General features: G+C 43.4%; 1 protein-coding gene across 1 annotated transcript in view; it reads right to left on the bottom strand.

The window, feature by feature from the left end:
• Window positions 1-6,150: 6,150 nt before the first annotated feature.
• LOC144797739 (hydroperoxide isomerase ALOXE3-like) overlaps window positions 6,151-18,108 on the bottom strand; it is a 408,992-nt gene continuing 397,034 nt past the window's right edge. Inside the window, exon 14 of the mRNA XM_078668481.1 lies at window positions 6,151-6,934. Coding sequence (XP_078524607.1) covers window positions 6,755-6,934 — 180 coding nt within the window. The 3' untranslated portion in view covers window positions 6,151-6,754. The remainder of the gene's footprint in view (window positions 6,935-18,108) is intronic.

Genomic DNA, 18,108 nt, shown 5'->3' with positions numbered 1-18,108 from the left:
ACAGAGGTAGAGAAAGGGGGTGGGACTCCAACCAGGTCTCAGTAATCCTGCTTAGTAGGACTTATAGGAGGTACCAGGAGGGCTTTTTTGCCCCCAAAGTCGCTCAGAAGTAAAGTGGAATTCATCTCCCAACCAGCAGAGCATCAGGAGGTGCTTTTGCAGAGTGGTGTAGAAATGGGTTGTGTACATCAAGTCCTTACAGCAATCCCGTTGTCGGGGACTTACTGGAGGTAACAGAAGGGGTTCCTGGACCCCAAGGACCCTCAGCATTCAAGGGGACTTCATTCCGCAAACGCTACTGCACCAAGAGGCACGTTTGCATGCATGGCCTCCGGCAACTTTTTAAGGGAGGGAGGCTGCCTGGGCCCCTTCCCTGGACAATTTCCCACCCTGGGGACCTCATCCCATTAAAAAACTATATAAATTCACCCAAAACAAACAAAGGTTACAGGGTCATTTTAGTTAAGAATTAGAATTTAATAAAACATAAAAATTCACTGAAAAAACAAAGGTTAAAGGGGCATTATAGTTAGGAAATGGAATTTAAAAACCTTAGAAATACACTAAAAAAATAAAGGTTACAGGGATGTTATAGTGAGGCTCAGGTTTTACTCACACTAACCTAGTGAAATTCTGCATTTATAGTTAGCTGAGCTAACTATAACTCTCGCCCCTGCAATGCTCTTCTTACGACCTCATATATTACATCACTCATGACATGGTGAGGGACATCACTCAGGACATCACTGTTGACATCTCAATTGACATCACTGATGAAATCATTCAGTGACTGTGAGTATTTGTACAAAAACTATGAGTATTAAATATATATACCAATGTGTACTGGTGAATCAGTGGTGTAGGAGTGCTTGTATGGATGATTCAGTGGGTGCAGATTGACTGTATAAGTGAGTAAATAGATGTCTCAGGGCATGTATCTCCACTGAACAGACCACTGAACACACAGCAAGACAGAAAAGACAAATGGAAGGAGGGAGTCATAGAAAGTGCAGAGGAAAGCAGGGGTGCAGAACCTCTCTACACCATAGTAGGTCTCTCAGAAATCACTCTATACTTTGCTGGTGTCTGCGCTAAAGAGAGACCATATTCCTGCCTCTGCTGGTGCAAGACATGTGTAATTGAAGGAACAGCACTGATGTATAAGCTGGCATACTTGTTTAACATTCGGGACATCTCGATAGGTCTGGCTTTTACATAGACTGGAAGTAGTATGCATGTAAAAGGTTTGTTTTGCTGAGTATCACACAGGCCTATACTACCTATAATTGTTACTGATGACTCTGTGACTTCCGTACAACTTTAGGGAAACACGCAGTCTGTGTGGTGAGCCTATATCATGAGTGAAAAACTAAACATTTCAGAAAGTCCTGGAGCATTTCAATATAGGCATGGTCATACTGAAACACTTACTGCTGAGAAACCATCCTATATGATGTGGTTGAAGTAGTACCCTAAAGCAGTGACATATTAAAGGTTTTACATTAGATCTGCATTTGTGTGCATCCTGCTTCAATGTTCAGCATGCTCAGGTTGCTGGAGATCACCATCCAAATGCATACAGATAATGCCAATGGAAGGGTGCCTGCTTCTCCTCTTCTTCTCTTGCTGTTTCCCATTTCTTGCTGCCCTTTCTTCTCTTCCCCTATTTGTCCTTCAAGTTGCCGCCCCTCCCCAAACTGACACGTAACTGTTGCTGTCCCAAATATTCATAGACCTTGGAATCCCCTCTCGCCCTGCTTGATACTAGGACAGATAGCAGAAATCTAGTGAAACGCGTTTAGTCAAAAACACTCTAGAACTTCCACACTCATCAACATATCAAGTCGATTCAATTTTAAAACGTTAACTAATGCCTTATAGCATAGTATTTTATATGCTCTAGTCTTGGGTGACTCCAACACATACTGCAAAAAGAGTAGCATCCAGCCGCTCCATTAAGAAAAGTGAAATTTAATGAGGCAGAATTAAGCAAAAAATTTGCATAATATCACACCGTTTAGTTAAATAGTAAAACGAGGGTGAGTAGAAAGACTCTGGATGCTGAATTCTCCTTTGAGTAACCAAATCACATGTATTCTATGTTAGCTCTGTTCTCGGTCCATTAAAGGGTGGACACACATTGTCTGTGTGTATGTTTGTGTTTTATAGAATGGGAGTTAAGTGTGTGAATATTATTCTATTGGAACAGTTTCTTCAGGACATTGCTCATCCTTCGATAATATATAGAAAATTTGTATAAATATATATCTTGTTTCTTATAGAAAAATGCATACCTTTCACATGCTCATATAAATGAAATCAGGGGATCTGTAAGCTACATCTTTTGACCTGTGCACCACCTTTGTTTCTAGTCTCAGGCACAAACCTGCAAATGTGGCTTAAGATGCATCATCCAACCCACCAAAAAAGAGACAAGTATTATAATCTATGTGGGTATCTGCAGACCGGCCTTCAAGTGAATATCCTCCTTCCTCACCAACAGAACTCAATTAATTAGACTTCCCCTTACAGTTCAGAACCCAGGAAACTCATCTGCAGACTCCTTAAATGATCATCACTCTGTCAAACTCTCTTCAACATCTACATGATGCCCCTCATGGACATTGTCATTGCCCACGGCATTACCATGGTATCCTATGACGACAAAACACTGCTCATCCTCTCCCTTACCGCCTCATTTAGCACTACCAAAGCAAACTCCAACAACTGCATTAGCAACTTTGTTGCCTGGATAAAAAACAACTGCCTCCGGCTCCACACTGACACAACTGAAGTCCATATCTTCAGCAACGACCACTCCCCTCTGGACACCTTTTGGTGGCCCGCTGACCTTGACCCCGCACCCACCCCTGCGGACTATGCTAAGAACCTCAAGATCATCCTGGACACAAACCTCTCCATGAGCAGATTAATCAACACCGTCTTCTGATCATGCTTCCACATCTCGTGAATGCTAAGCAAGATTTTCCAGTGGATCCCACTGGACACCAAGCAAACGGACACCCAGGCTCTTATCACAAGCAAACTTGATTACAGAAATGCCCTCTACATCAGAATCCCAGCCTACGTCCTACGCCAACGCCAAACCACCTAGAACTCTACCATCAGACACATCTTGAACATCCTGTAAAATAACCATATCTCTCCAAACCTCAGCAACCTCTACTGGCTTCTAGTCAAGTAAAGATGAAAATTCAAACTACTCACCCAAGCCTACAAAGCTCTCCACAACACATGTCCAGCTTACCTCAACCACTGACTCAATGGCGACAAGCCCATCAGAAACCATCGCTCTGCGCCCCATTAAAGAGCACAATTCCCTCACATCAAGAAGACAGCATGCAGAGAATGTTCCTTTTCATAACTGGCAGCCAAGTCCTGAAACGACCACCCGAAACACCTCAGAACCTGAATCACCCTCATGTACTTCTGAAGGAAGTACTCTTCCAGATGAAACAAACATGATTTCCTCTGCCCTCCTCAGCCCCTTCCCACTCAGAACCTGGATACCCTTATGTGCGTTAAGCTGCGCTCTACAAATTCACATAATATAACAAATGCTCTGTACTACTTTTTACAGGGTTTGGCACATTGTGCGTTCCTCATGTACAATGCTGTAAACATTATAACCTTTTAATTAATGTGTTAAAAGCGTGTTGCCAATGCACCCTCCCAATCGCCCCTTGTGGTGGTCTGGATCTTTCATAGCACTGCCTGCTACACACAGTAGGGGACCTGGTAAGGCAATATTTGCCAGGGCTGTGTATGGTTTCCAGTCCGACCATGGTGGGGCCAGAATGGGAGAGAGAAGGGAGGGGGAGGATTGTGTACTACCAGAAAGAAAATTGCTTATGAGCGACTAGGGCAGCAATGGGCATGTTGGACACTGGAAGGTGAAAATTATTATTCTAACTCCAGTCCTAAAATATTTAGGGAAACAGCTACTTCCCCCAAATATTCCAGAAGGCTTATTTAGTATTGCAACTCCAGTCCTGGAATATTTGGGGGAAAGTTATACATTCCCCAAGTACTTTTCAAAATGGTTAAAAAGTAGTAATTTTGAATGGCAGAAAGTGCTGCCCTGAGGGCACAGCTCAGGGAAAATTAGGAATACCATTAGGGGTCCGCTGGGTGCACAGAGAGGGAGAAGAGCAAACCGGCAAGAGGGAGGACCAGTAGGGACAGAAAGAATATGCCTTTCTAATGCTCAACAATGCTAAAGCATCCCATTGTGAAGAGGGAAGAACTCCAATATAAAAAATACCTAATGTTAAAATACAAAATACAAAAAAATAAATAAGAAGGGACTAATTTTCCCTATCACTGATTCAGGTTTCAGCTGATGACAAATGTGACCATAAAAGAATGGGTCAAAGCTCCTTTCTGTAAAGTATGTTGTCTGGTATGTTGTATAATGTGTGTGGTGTGATGCCAAGTGTAGTGATGGCATTAGGGCTTTCCAAGACAGTTAAAGCTGCCAGTAGACAAAACCTAAAAAGGCGGTGTTATATTCTGCTGGAATTACAGTAAGTGCTGGCATGAAACGATTGTTGGATAGAAAAATAAAGTAACTAAGATTGATAAAGTCAATGAAAATAAAGTGTGCAGCGGTTGATAATCTAGTTGTAAAGAGTCAAAAACATAATTTCCTGAATGTAGAATCATGAAAATAAAACATTGTTTTAGTGCGACATGCAAAAAGGCATTTAATTGATTAGAAAACATATAAAATAGAAGCACACGTTTTTCTGTTTTTCTCCACGTACCATGGCATTGAGTGTTTGGGCCTGGACTTTCATGTAACAAATTAGTGCATTCTGGGAGTTGTAGTCCACCTTTACTACAGTCAAACAATGCATCTGAATGCAATGATTTTGAAAGGGGATGTCCATGCCTGGATAAAGTGTTTGATATAGATGAAGCAGCCTGGCAAACCTAGGTATGTCATCTGTTAACACTAAAGAAATGAAGGTACTGAATTTCAAAGCTACATGTTTATCATTGTGGCAAAGAGGCCAAATGTTGAGTGGGTTTGCAGACCAAACTACATTGTTAACAACACATGTTTCATGCAAACATGGTGATTATTGAAAGGACAGAGACTGAATTATTACATCGCCCAGAAAACGTTATTTCTCAAAGGATATTTGCACCCAACTTTCTCTTCCTTAAATTTGATTGTCAATGAATAAATAAGTGAATATGAAATCTGCATCTTTCATCTAGCCATTCATCCCCGTATTTCTATTGTTGCCTCCCCTGGTCTGATACCTCCTAACCTTTCGAGATCCCTACCTTCGAATTTTCCTTTCGTCCTGACCTTCCAAGTAGGTGTCAACGTTGGCCAAACACTACTTTTCCATTTTGTGAAAATCATATCATTCACTTAGCTGTTTTGTCACTCCCTCTCTAAAAAAAACCCTACTGATCTACTGTCATAAATAGAATTCCGAGGTGGTCAACACCATTTACAATGACTGCTTTAAAACGTATGTCATTACCCCACATTTTTTACTCCGCAAAATCTTTTAAAACGCAGGGCTTTACACCACACACCATTACAATGCATTCCCCATAACAACGCCCCGGTGGAGTTAGAATGAGAAATTGCGTTGTAATGGATTGCGTTGTAAAACCCTGCATTGTAAAAGATTTTGCGGAGTAATAAATGCGGAGTAATGGCACGCATTGTACATGCGTGTGGGGTAAAGTGCTATATCCTTCCAAGGCATCCTTAGTGTAGGATGAATTAAACCCTTTGCAAGCAACCAACATATTTGGTGGGTGACGCCATGTGCTCTTCTCTGTGCATGGATGTCTGTAGGTATGCTACTCTGTTTGGATATGCGCACGTTTGCATCATCTTTGTTAAGAACTGTTATTGTGCATTCTCCCTTAAGCAATGTACTTGTCAATATGGTGAAAGAGGCATAATCTAATTTCTGTTGGGGCTTCAGTTACATTAAAATGAACCTAGCCATTTTTCTTATGTATCTCACTTCCATGACAGGTACAGACCCTAAATAACAAGTTCTCCGTCAATGGTCTACATCAGTAAAGGCAAGTGGACACACGTGCACATTTTTGCATGGTTATAAAAAAGGAGGATACATTTCATGAAAGCGTCTCTAATCTGCTAAATTTGTTTATTAAAGATTTAAAATGAAAAACAAATGAACATTAGTGTGCATACATTTGTATTCATAATACTTTGGTTTGTTTTTTTGGCAAAATGGTGACCAGTCAGCATCAATTTAATTAATTGCTTTCTGAGAGTTAGTGTTGTCTAAACCTTGTTGAGGAACTATGTGGACATTGTTGGTTTCTTCATCGTTTAGGTTCCTCTAAGGCAGATGTTTGGAAGATGCCAGATGTCAATCACTTTTCATTTATAAGTAAAATGCCTTGCTTTCTCTGGTCGTATCATCACTTTGCCTTACTTTTCTTTTGCAAGGCTTGACCTAGTGCAACAACATTCTACTGGAGGCCTTTGACCTTCTGTGCATTCGTCCCGGACCAAGGTCACGTGATGCTGATACCTGACTGGTCAGATAATGGAACTGTGTGGGGTGCTGTCTGGTTGTTTGGCTGTGGATGGGAGCGTGGGATGTTCATGCTGACTGGATGCTTGGATTGTGGAGCACGGAAAATACAATTTACTGAATAGTTATTTGGCTGTGGGTGGATGCGCAGGAGGTTCCTGTTGGTTGGTTTTTTAGTTGGTTAGTTCCAGTCAGTTGGTCACGCTGTTCTCAACCACTTTGGGGTTCTGGTAGTTGTACATGAGAGGCAGGGATGTGTTTCTATCTTCAATCTCAGCTGATATCTTGGACAGGCGTTTCTGGAAGGCCTTGATGCACCGTTTGGGTTCTTCCTCAGTAAAATATTCATCAATGAATGTGCCCAAAGGCCTCTTTAAAAAACATAATACATGAACAAGTTAATATCTCACAAATTAAGAACAGAAGCGCTAGTTAGAGCATGCCTCATCCCACAGCAGATGATATTTCTAAATGACACTGTGCAACAGACATCCTGTCTTGGACTAGCCAAGAACAAGGACCTGAACACACCTCAGTTTCCAACACCATCACAAATGGACGGGTGACAAAATTCAACTTCACAAGAAGGAGTAGAAGTAAGTAAAAATTTTAGGTACAATAGATCAGATCCTAATTGGAGAGGATGTTTGGTTTGGCCCATAGACACGAACAGAAGTCAGCAAAGATTCTGAGGTACCACCGAAGGGTTCAGTGTCCATAGGCCAGACCCATGTTATGTACAAAGAGAACACCCACGGGTAGTGACATACTACAGTTTTGGGAAGTTGTGCCTTGATTGGCTAGAAACCTCAATGCTCACAGAAGTAAAACAACACTTATCCTTACTCACACATGACATGGATCTTAGGGATTTTTACTAGGTCCCAGGAAATCACGTCAGAAACATTTCATATATGCTGGCATTTATGCTGCCTATAATGACATTTGGAAAATATCCCAACGAGAGGCCGCAGAGAGAATACAGGAAGTAGACCGTATTAACTTAGAGATAACTCTTCCGGTCACTACTTTTTAGTTTCAATATTGCCTTGAGCAAAGGCAAGCAGGCAAATATGAAAAAATGGGTAAGGAATACTGGAGTGGGGATCGAGATGCGTTTCTAAGCGGTGCAAACTGCAAGAACGCTTTAAGCAGTTCTCTCATGTGCCAGGATATTTCCCTGCATGGACCTTGTAATGGTTCAATAGCGAACTTGTCCTGCCACATGAAAGGGACTCCAGAGGCCATGATTACTCTGGTATTCAAGCTGCTCTCGAATGGGAGTTACTTGATGCTGAACGATCAAGGTTACTGTAGGATGCTTCCGGGCATTGCCTATCTGGGCACTGTGAACTCCAGGATTACTTGTTGTGTGCAACTATTGTTTCCTCCAATGATTACAGTCAGGGAGGTGCTGTTATAGCCTTTGTTGAATATTTTCTTTATACAGTTTGATACTTTGAGCAGACTGAAAGCCATGCTTTTACAGCAAACCAAACCCTTCTCCTCTGCCCAAGAGATCTTTAATCTTTAAATTGCAAGGACCTCGACGGAGGAACAGGCACTTTTACGAACAAACTGCCCCTTTCATTTCGCAGAAATCGTGGGTCATATCTTTAATATGTCTGATAGGAGTGGTATTGTACACCTCACCCCAATTTGGAAACAAAGGAATTTTAACCAGGGTCGGGTGGCACTGTATTTTTTTAAATCATTACCCGATCCATTGACTTGTAATTCGGTAGCGACATTCCTATGGGCCTGCATGATAAAGAGGAAGGGAAGTGTGCTAAGTTCTGTGAGCTTACTTCATGACAACCCAATTGTATAGTATCTTTTAACTTATGAGATCATTGTAATGTATTAGGTTTTATCCTAGAATTTATGTTGGATTATAGGGGGGAAATTCTTCTTTTAAGAAATTATGGGGCATATTACCAAGGGCCTTATCGCCGCTTTAGGTGCACTTTTTGCCGCGAAAGCAGCGATTTTTATATTGCCCTATCAGCAAGCTGTCGCTAACAGGTGTTAGCGACATCTTTCTGGTGATAGCGGCTGGTTTGGGTTCTGCTTTGCATGTCAGGGATATTCATCGCTAATGACATGCAAAGTAGGTGTTCCCGGCCAACAGACCTAGTAAACAGCCGCTAACAGGCCTATCGCCTATTAGCAAGAAGGCCCCAGTTAGCGACGTGAAAAGTCGCGCTAACCGGCGTCATCGTCGTTTTTTTTACACCTGCTATTTTCCTGACTTCACCATACCTAACACGGGGGTGGCTTATGCTGATACGACCACAGGTTCGTAGCAGCAAGGTTTTCCGCTTTCCCCATGCAACATCGCTGGTTTTGTCACGAAGTTGGCCCTTCCCTCCCCCTATCGATGGAATATATTTCACCGTAACGCTAATTGTTGCTAATACAGGGTTAGCGTGGCGATAAATTCCAGTGTGCTCTGCAATATTTTTCGCAGTTTCTTGCTAATTTGGCCCTATGTTTTTTACCTGCGCTTTTATGATAATTTTCTAATTTGATCGAATAAAGATTGGAATTGATTTGAGTGGTATTGTACACTATTTAAGACCATAGGGTCAGGATTTCTAAGCACCTTTCAGACAATCCTCGGAGTTATTCCAAATTTTATACACTCCATATTGGGAAGCATTTTTGGAGGTCTTCCGCAGATCCTCAATAGGAGGAATCCTTCTACGCAATGGATGGCCCAATCACCAACGAGATGGCAAAAGCACTCCTGGAGCACAAAAACCGTGAGAGCATGGTACAACATTTGGTCACACCCTACCCACTGCAACTGAGCGCCTCTTGGTTCCTATCCTTTAGACCAGTCTGGATGGACTGCATCTTACCAGTTCTTCCTTGCCTGTTTTGTGGAGAAGAATGTGTGTTGGATCACTGTCTGCCACTTGTATCAGATATGCCTACGGACTTGAATACCAGGCTGGAACTCGTGAGGGCCTATGTTAGGCAATGTCCCCAGCGTATTGATACATTTATGGCTCCATTCTTTGAGAACCCACAGGTGCCTTTTGCTACAACTGGGTTGAGCATCAGCTCTTCCACTAGCACTCAGGTATTGCCTACAGCACCAGCTATTGGCAGTTCTGAATATCATCTGTGCTCCATTGACGTACTCTGCAAGGTGTTACAGGGACCGTCCTCTGCAGCAGCGAGCAACAACGATGTTGCGTCTCCCAGCCAGGACACTTAATCTATAATTGGCTCATCGTGTGCTGGGAAAGAATTCAGATTCTTTCCTCTTGGTCTTAAAAGTCAACTAAATTTGGAACATTTCACATAAATTGACACTTGTCGCTGGAAAAGCATGGCCTTCTGACGCTTGTAGTGGTTCAGCTTACATAAACTAACACATCTAAGACTTTGTCTTAAGTAACAATTCCAAAAACTAATTTTCAAAATATATTTTCCCTTCTTAAACTATTTTTTTATTGATTTTAAAGACAATATTTTTACGTGGCTCACTGATAATTTTAAGAGCTGGTACCTAGTAAAGAGAGTAGTTTGCTGGCATTTTATTACTGTTGACTCTTCGAAAGAGGAGTGGGTGTTATGTTCCCTATAGGTACCCTAATATAGGCCAGGGTAATATCATACACCTTACCTCCCCTACACTACACAGTAACAAGCCTTTTTAGGATTGAACCTTTACCTAGTTCTAGTACTGGGCGCAGAAGGAGTGTTTTTCCCTGAACAATAGCGTCCTATCACTTCATCAATAGATTCACACAGTATGAATGAATATTCATAAGGATTCTTGGAAACCAGGCAGCGGCTACACCAACTGCATATTATCTACGTACAAGGTTCATCCCATACGTCATCCTTAAACCCAACAATGGCTAATACAAGAAACAAGGGAAAAGGAGCCCTAGATACTTTCTGTGTCAATATAGCACATCTTACTAGTGTTAGCTAGAGGGAAACGAGACTTCCAGGCCCACACTGACCAGAGACGCTGAGGCTCCTGAATGCAGATGCTCCAGCTGACAGTGGTCTAACACATCCCTTGCTGGGTGTCCAACACGAGACCAGGACAGGGTCCCACACTCTCTCACTTCAGGTTATGGAGTTAGACTAAATCATAGCGGGATTCTGGGCTTCACATCTACTCACATGCTAGGTACACTTCGGTACATCTAGATAGGCATCATAGGAGTATGCACACTTTTATCATGCGTTTTATATTCATGTATGTATTCATGAATATTGCAAGATGGTAGAACTGTACTATCATTTCATTTTCACTGTACGGCTAATCATATATATCTGCTACTGTCTAACGGTTGTTGCAGCAAATCTATTCTACACTAGAAGAACAACTGTGCAATAAATTACTATTGTAACACGCCCGACTGTTTCTTCTGTGTACCTCTCTGAGACGAATAAGTGAGCACAGGTGACTGAGCGAAAGGTTGCACATTGTTTGCACGATTCTAAGGGATCAGGGTTGTCATGTTCTGAGGTTGCCAGAAACTATTCTCTCCCTGATAAGATGAGAGTCTAGTGGCACTGTGAGCTAGCTAAAACAGAGAGGCTAACATTCTCGGTGGGGGTGCTCAGAGTCTGTCTGCCACCAATCCTACAGTTTAAGTTATTAGAAGGCGCAGATCCTGTATGGGTAATATAGGAACTACACAACACCCCCCTATAGTGTGTCTGGAGCTAGGTATGGGATTGAATGGTGGTGTTCTGCACATTAAAAGTTTGTTACAAGTTACATCCAGATCAAAGACATTTTGAGTATAAGTACAGGGGCTCTGACCCCATGTTTTTAGACACTGCATTGGACTTGGAACCAGATGCTGCTGGCTCTACCTACTGCACCATAGGATTGCGGTGCTGCCAGGAAATCCATCACTTGGCCTGATTCAAGGAAGAAATGCTGTCCTTGTTCCAGCCGTTGTGCCACACACTCACGGGTAGTGGCCTCCTTCGAATTCTGCAGTTGGGTGCTAGAGGAGGGTTTCCCTGCCGACCTACCTTGTGTGCGTGCTCCCACCCTTTCTCATTACCTCTTCAACAGAAGTGCCCCATTGAAAACAGTAATTACTGCATTCAGCAGGTATCGTCCGCCCATATGGTATTAAGATTGTTACCTACGCGGACGATACTCAGTTGGTGGTCTCATTGACGCAGGCTGAGGACCCTACGGCCACAGTCGATCTGGCTGGATGTCTGAGCAAAGTGAACAACTGGATGACCCTGTCTTGCCTCAAACTTAACGGGGACAAGACAGAGGTTATGATGTTGGGACGCTCGGCCCCATCCTCGCTGAGCTCCATCTGGCCAGCCTGTTTGGGTCCCCCCCCAATACCAAAGGATGCCATTAAGAGCTTGGGCATTTGGCTGGATAGAGTCCTAACGCTGGACCATCAGGCTGTTAAGCTGTCTGCCACCTGTTTTGGCATTATTAGAATGCTGAGGAAGATTCTCCCCATGTTACCTTTCCAGGCTAGGCAGACTGTGGTGCAGGGATTGATCCACTCCAGGCTGGACTTCGGAAATGCACTTTATTTGGGAGCTCCTGACTTCACTCTGCGGAAGTTACAGGTAATCCAAAACTGTGCAGCCCGGACTCTACTCCAAATCCCCCGTAGGTCCTCTGCTAAACCTGGATTAGCAAAATTACATTGGCTCCCTGTGAGAGACAGGATTGCTTTCAAATCCCTCTGTATTGCCCACCAGTCATTCTGGGCAACTGGCCCCTTGATCAACCGTTCCCTAATAACCCCATACCTCCCCAGTAGACAACTACGCTCAGCCAGCGCGTATCTTGCAATGGTGCCCAAAGTCAACCGAGCCAGGTCAGGCGGCCGTTCTTTTACCGTGAACGCAGCCAAGCTGTGGAACAGCTTACCACTCCAACTAAGGTCTAATTCAGACCTGACTTCATTCAGGAAACATTTGAAAACTTTTCTGTTCAATAAATAGTTTTTTCTTCTCTTTCCCTGTGCCAATGAGTCTCACCGCTTACAATTTCATGCAATTTCAGCGCTTGGACGCCCCTGGGCAGCTATTTCACGCTATATAAAACGCATTTTCATTTCATTCATTCATTTAATTCATTCACTATATTTTCTACAGTAGGATTGCAGCTGCTTCAGCAATCTACTAGGGCTAAAGAAATGTACCGCATTACCTATAATAGGCGTGCAGATGCACTGTAGCCTAGGATTTTATTATGACATATGGTGATTTACATCCTACAGTGAAGTATGGTGATGTAGTGATTTGTGCTTTCTTTCCCTAACCAATCTGCTGAATTTCATGCCCTGATGTAATGATATATATTTGGATAGTTGCATTTGTCAGGCTTGCACACTAGAGATGATTCATGTTATATTACATGCTGTATTTTGTATTAACAGGGATATGTCATTTTATACCTTGCACAGACAGAATAAAAAGTAACATACAACGTGATGGTATAATATGCACACTAATATTGTCTTTTATTGTGTTTTCATGAAGTGTGCAACATATGTCTTATCTTATTACACTAACGGTGATTTTGTGACAATTGACTGGTTGGCAAAGTGATTTATGATTTTTGTCATGTTCGGTCTCTGTGGTGTATACAATATATGAGATATTTATATAGGCTAGTGTGTGAAGTCTCTTTTGAGGTATATTTATTGTGTCACTGCGTTTGTGTATTTTGCGCAAACACTTTACACATTGCCTCTGGGATAAGCTGACTGCTCATGTCAAGCTACCAAGGGGGTGAGCAGGGGTTATTTTGGGTGTGTAACTCCCTTACCGTGACTAGAGTGGTGGGTTCTGCCCTAGCCAACCAGAAACCCTATTTCAAGCAAGTGCATTGCCGTAGTCCAGCCGGCTGGTGACTAGAGCTTGAGTGAGGGTTCATCTGGTGTGGACGGTAAGCCATTTGAAGATCTTGGTCAGCATATGAAGGGTGAGAAAAAGGCAGAGGTACTGTGTTAATCTGGCTTCTCATGGAGAGCTCGCTGTTCAGGATTATGCCAAGGTTGCGGGCATGGTGTGTCGAAGTGGGTGAGGGTCCTAGTTCACAGGGCCATCAGACCTCACTCGATGGGGAGGTGTTGTTCCCAAAGATCTAAACCAAAGGGGATAATGGACGGAGTGTTGAACAATGCAAGCACTCACCCCCAGTCAACTGATCTGGGTTTAATCCATCATCATTCTTTAGCTCACTCCGCCACCCCAGTTCAGACATGGCCATATGCAAATCAGTCTGACCCTGTGCCTCATGGGAACAGTCCAGCCCGAACTGCCAAGCCATGTCTTCCCTGGACCGGAAACAAGCATCCTGGGACCGGTTTCTTGCTAATCATCCGTCATCAGCCAGGCTAGCTTGAATCCAGTGGCAAAGTGAGCAAGGGACCCACATCTGGGCATACCCTGTAAACTTAGGGTGAACAAAGCAAAACCAAAGGGGATGATGGACGGAGTGTTGAGCAATGCAAGCACTAACCCCAAGTCAACTGATCTGGGTTTAATCCATCATCATTCTTTAGCTCACTGCACCATCCCAGTTCAGACATGGCCATATGCAAATCAGTCTGACCCTGTGCCTCATACCCTGCCAACTTAGGGCGAACATCCCAAAGATCAGCACTTCTGTTTTGTGTGTGTTGGGTTTCAGGCAGTTGTCTTTTGTCTTTTGCTATTTATGCAACTACAGAAGTTGTCCATTGTGGTGGCGGGGTCTTCTGCTAATTAGAGGGTGAGTTGGGTGTCGAAGTGTAGGATATGAAGTATTGTCCATGTGTTCTGATTATTTTCGCCAAGGAGTCATGTAGGTGTTGAACAGTGTAGGGCTTAGGGATGAGCCTTGAGGGAAGTGGTAGATGATGTTCTTAGGTACAGAAGTGAAGGGTGGTAGGCTGATGGTCTGGGTTCTACGGGTGAGGAACGAGGTGCTCCGTTTGAGGATGTCTCTTTGGAATCTAATGAGGTGAAGCCTTGTGATGAGTGTGTGATGAGACACGGTGTTGAACACTGCTGAGAGGTCAAGGAGGGTCAGGACCAGCATTTCTCCCCAGCCAAGAAGGGTTCTGATGTTCTTGGTGGCAGCTATCAGAGTAGCTTTGGTGCTGTGGTTGGTGTGGAATCAAGATTGGGGGTGTCCAGAAGGTTGTTGTTCTCTAGGTGTTCTGTGAGTTGACGGTTGATTGCTTATTAGAGGACTGTGGCTGGAAAGGGGGGCAGAGAGATGGGACAGTAGTTCTTTAGTTAATTGGAGTTGGTGGATGCTTTCTTGAGAAGGTGTTTGACTTCTGCATGTTTCTATTCTTTGAGTAAGGTGGCCTAGCTGATGGATGCATTGAATATGACAGTGAGCTCATTGCTGATCAACTTGCTCCCTAGGTTGAAAGAAAAGTGGGGACAGGATTCCAAGGGTGCTCCTGAGTGGGTTGAGTTCATGATGGCTTAGTGTCATGTGTTGTAAGTTGGTCCCAAGTGGTGAGCAGGTGTTTGGGTAAGCACCGGTAGGAGAGCGTTAGGGTTCAAAATTCTTTTACATGGTTGCGATCTTGTGGTGGATCAAATCTGGCAAGGTGTTTCAGAGTTACGATGATGTTTTCAGTGGCTGAGGGTTGAAGAACTCTTTGATGATGTTGAAGAGTTCTTTGATGTGGTTAGAACAGGCTTTAATGCTGGTGGCAAAGGCACTACATTTTGTCTTTTTAATAGATAGGTGGTATTTGTTGAGGGATGTCTTGAATGTTGCTCGGATTGTGGGCTCCTTGCTGGTATGCATTTCTTTTCCAGTCATTTGCAGTTGCTTGTGGTAGTTCTGCGTTCCATGGTGTACCTACTGGCCTGTTTGGAGAATCTGTTGGGCTTGGTGGGCTTAACAGGGGGAACCCTGTTGGCGATCCATGCAGAGAAGTTGTTGACTGCCTATTTTAGTTGGTTTCAGCATTAGAGTGGGAGGAGCTGAGGGGGTTGGTCTACGGGCTCTCAGAAACTTTGCTCCAGCTGTGATGTGTGGTGCTGGGCAGCTCGGTGGTGGTGCTGGGGATCCTGTGGAGTTGAAGTGGATTAGGGCATGGTCTGTCCAGGTGAGCTTGGCGACATGGTTGTACTTGAGTCTGTCACTGGCCATGAAGATGGGGTTGAGTGTGTGTCCTGTCATGTGTGTGTGGGGTTGGTAACCAGTTGGGTGAGCCCGATGTTGTTCATGTTTTCTCAGAGGTTGGCGGTGTTGGTGCTGTTAGTATCTGCGAGGTGAAAAATGAGGTCCCCAAGGAAGATGTAGTGTTTGGAGTAAATGGGGAGCAGGCCGATAAATTCGATGTTGACTTCCCAGAAGCTGGCACGAGGTCTGTAGGCAAGGGTTCCTCTGATAGTGATTTTGCTATCAATTTGGAGTTGGAAATTGAGGTGTTCATTAATGGCGGTGGTGTGGTCTGTAGTTGTGGTGCAGTTGAGGAACTTCCTTGTGAATGATGATGATTCCAACTCTGTATTTGTTGATTCGGTCTGTGTGTGTTATCTTGTAGCCAATGGGCATTGCTGAGGCAATGTCAGGCGCAGGCGCTGAAGTGAGGTTGAGGAAGATGATGTTGTGGGTGATGGAGCAGATAGTGTCCCAGATCTTGATGGTGTGCTTGCAGGGTGATCTTGCATTGAACAAGTGGCAGTGTAGTCGTTCTGGCACAGTTGTGGTTGTTGTGATGGTGGTTATCATATGTACGGGTTCTCCAGTGTTGCAGGAAAAAGGCACTGCCAGCAGGAAAAAGGTCCAACCCACAAATGAGCAGAGGTGCAGCAGCAGTTGTTGTTGTGGAGTCTGGGGTCCAGGGCACGGAGCTTGGTGCATCTTTGGGTAGCGGGAGAGAAAGGGTTCCTGGCACTGGGCATAGACTAGGTGTGAATGGGCTTGCATTAGGTGTGTTAGCGGCACGGCGTGCTAGCGGCACTGCGTTCATCCAATTTGGCCTCCATTATGTAGGTCCTGGGAGGAAGGTGGGGTACTATGAGGTGGTAGGTGGGGCTGGCAGGAGGCTAGAACTGAGATGGAGAAGCAGTAAAAAACAGCATAAGAGCAGCGAGTACAACAGAAGTAAAAAGTAAAGTATGTATGTAGTACCAAACAGTTATAAAACCAAAATGCAGCACAGTAAATGTCCCAAACCAAATTAAAAAACAGAGTTGTAAAGAGTCAAAAACATAATTTCCTGAATGTAGAATCATGAAAATAAAACATTGTTTTAGTGCGACATGCAAAAAGGCATTTAATTGATTAGGAAACATATAAAATAGAAGCACACGTTTTTCTGTTTTTCTCCACGTACCATGGCATTGAGTGTTTGGGCCTGGACTTTCATGTAACAAATTAGTGCATTCTGGGAGTTGTAGTCCTCCTTTACTACAGTCAAACAATGCATCTGAATGCAATGATTTTGAAAGGGGATGTCCATGCCTGGATAAAGTGTTTGATATAGATGAAGCAGCCTGGCAAACCTAGGTATGTCATCTGTTAACACTAAAGATATGAAGGTACTGAATTTCAAAGCTACATGTTTATCATTGTGGCAAAGAGGCCAAATGTTGAGTGGGTTTGCAGACCAAACTACATTGTTAACAACACATGTTTCATGCAAACATGGCGATTATTGAAAGGACAGAGACTGAATTATTACATCGCCCAGAAAAAGTTATTTCTCAGAGGATATTTGCACCCAACTTTCTCTTCCTTAAATTTGATTGTCAATGAATAAATAAGTGAATATGAAATCTGCATCTTTCATCTAGCCATTCATCCCCGTATTTCTATTGTTGCCTCCCCAGGTCTGATACCTCCTAACCTTTCGAGATCCCTACCTTCGAATTTTCCTTTCGTCCTGACCTTCCAAGTAGGTGTCAACGTTGGCCAAACACTACTTTTCCATTTTGTGAAAATCATATCATTCACTTAGCTGTTTTGTCACTCCCTCTCTAAAAAAAACTACTGATCTACCGTCATAAATAGAATTCCGAGGTGGTCAACACCATTTACAATGACTGCTTTAAAACGTATGTCATTACCCCACATTTTTTACTCCACAAAATCTTTTAAAACGCAGGGCTTTACACCACACACCATTACAATGCATTCCCCATAACAACGCCCCGGTGGAGTTAGAATGAGAAATTGCGTTGTAATGGATTGCGTTGTAAAACCCTGCGTTGTAAAAGATTTTGCGGAGTAATAAATGCGGAGTAATGGCACGCATTGTACATGCGTGTGGGGTAAAGTGCTATATCCTTCCAAGGCATCCTTAGTGTAGGATGAATTAAACCCTTTGCAAGCAACCAACATATTTGGTGGGTGACGCCATGTGCTCTTCTCTGTGCATGGATGTCTGTAGGTATGCTACTCTGTTTGGATATGCGCACGTTTGCATCATCTTTGTTAAGAACTGTTATTGTGCATTCTCCCTTAAGCAATGTACTTGTCAATATGGTGAAAGAGGCATAATCTAATTTCTGTTGGGGCTTCAGTTACATTAAAATGAACCTAGCCATTTTTCTTATG

This window comes from Lissotriton helveticus, chromosome 12 (genome assembly GCF_964261635.1).
Source record: "Lissotriton helveticus chromosome 12, aLisHel1.1, whole genome shotgun sequence".
Taxonomy (NCBI): Eukaryota; Metazoa; Chordata; class Amphibia; order Caudata; family Salamandridae; genus Lissotriton; species Lissotriton helveticus.
This window is presented reverse-complemented; position numbering and strand designations above follow the sequence as displayed.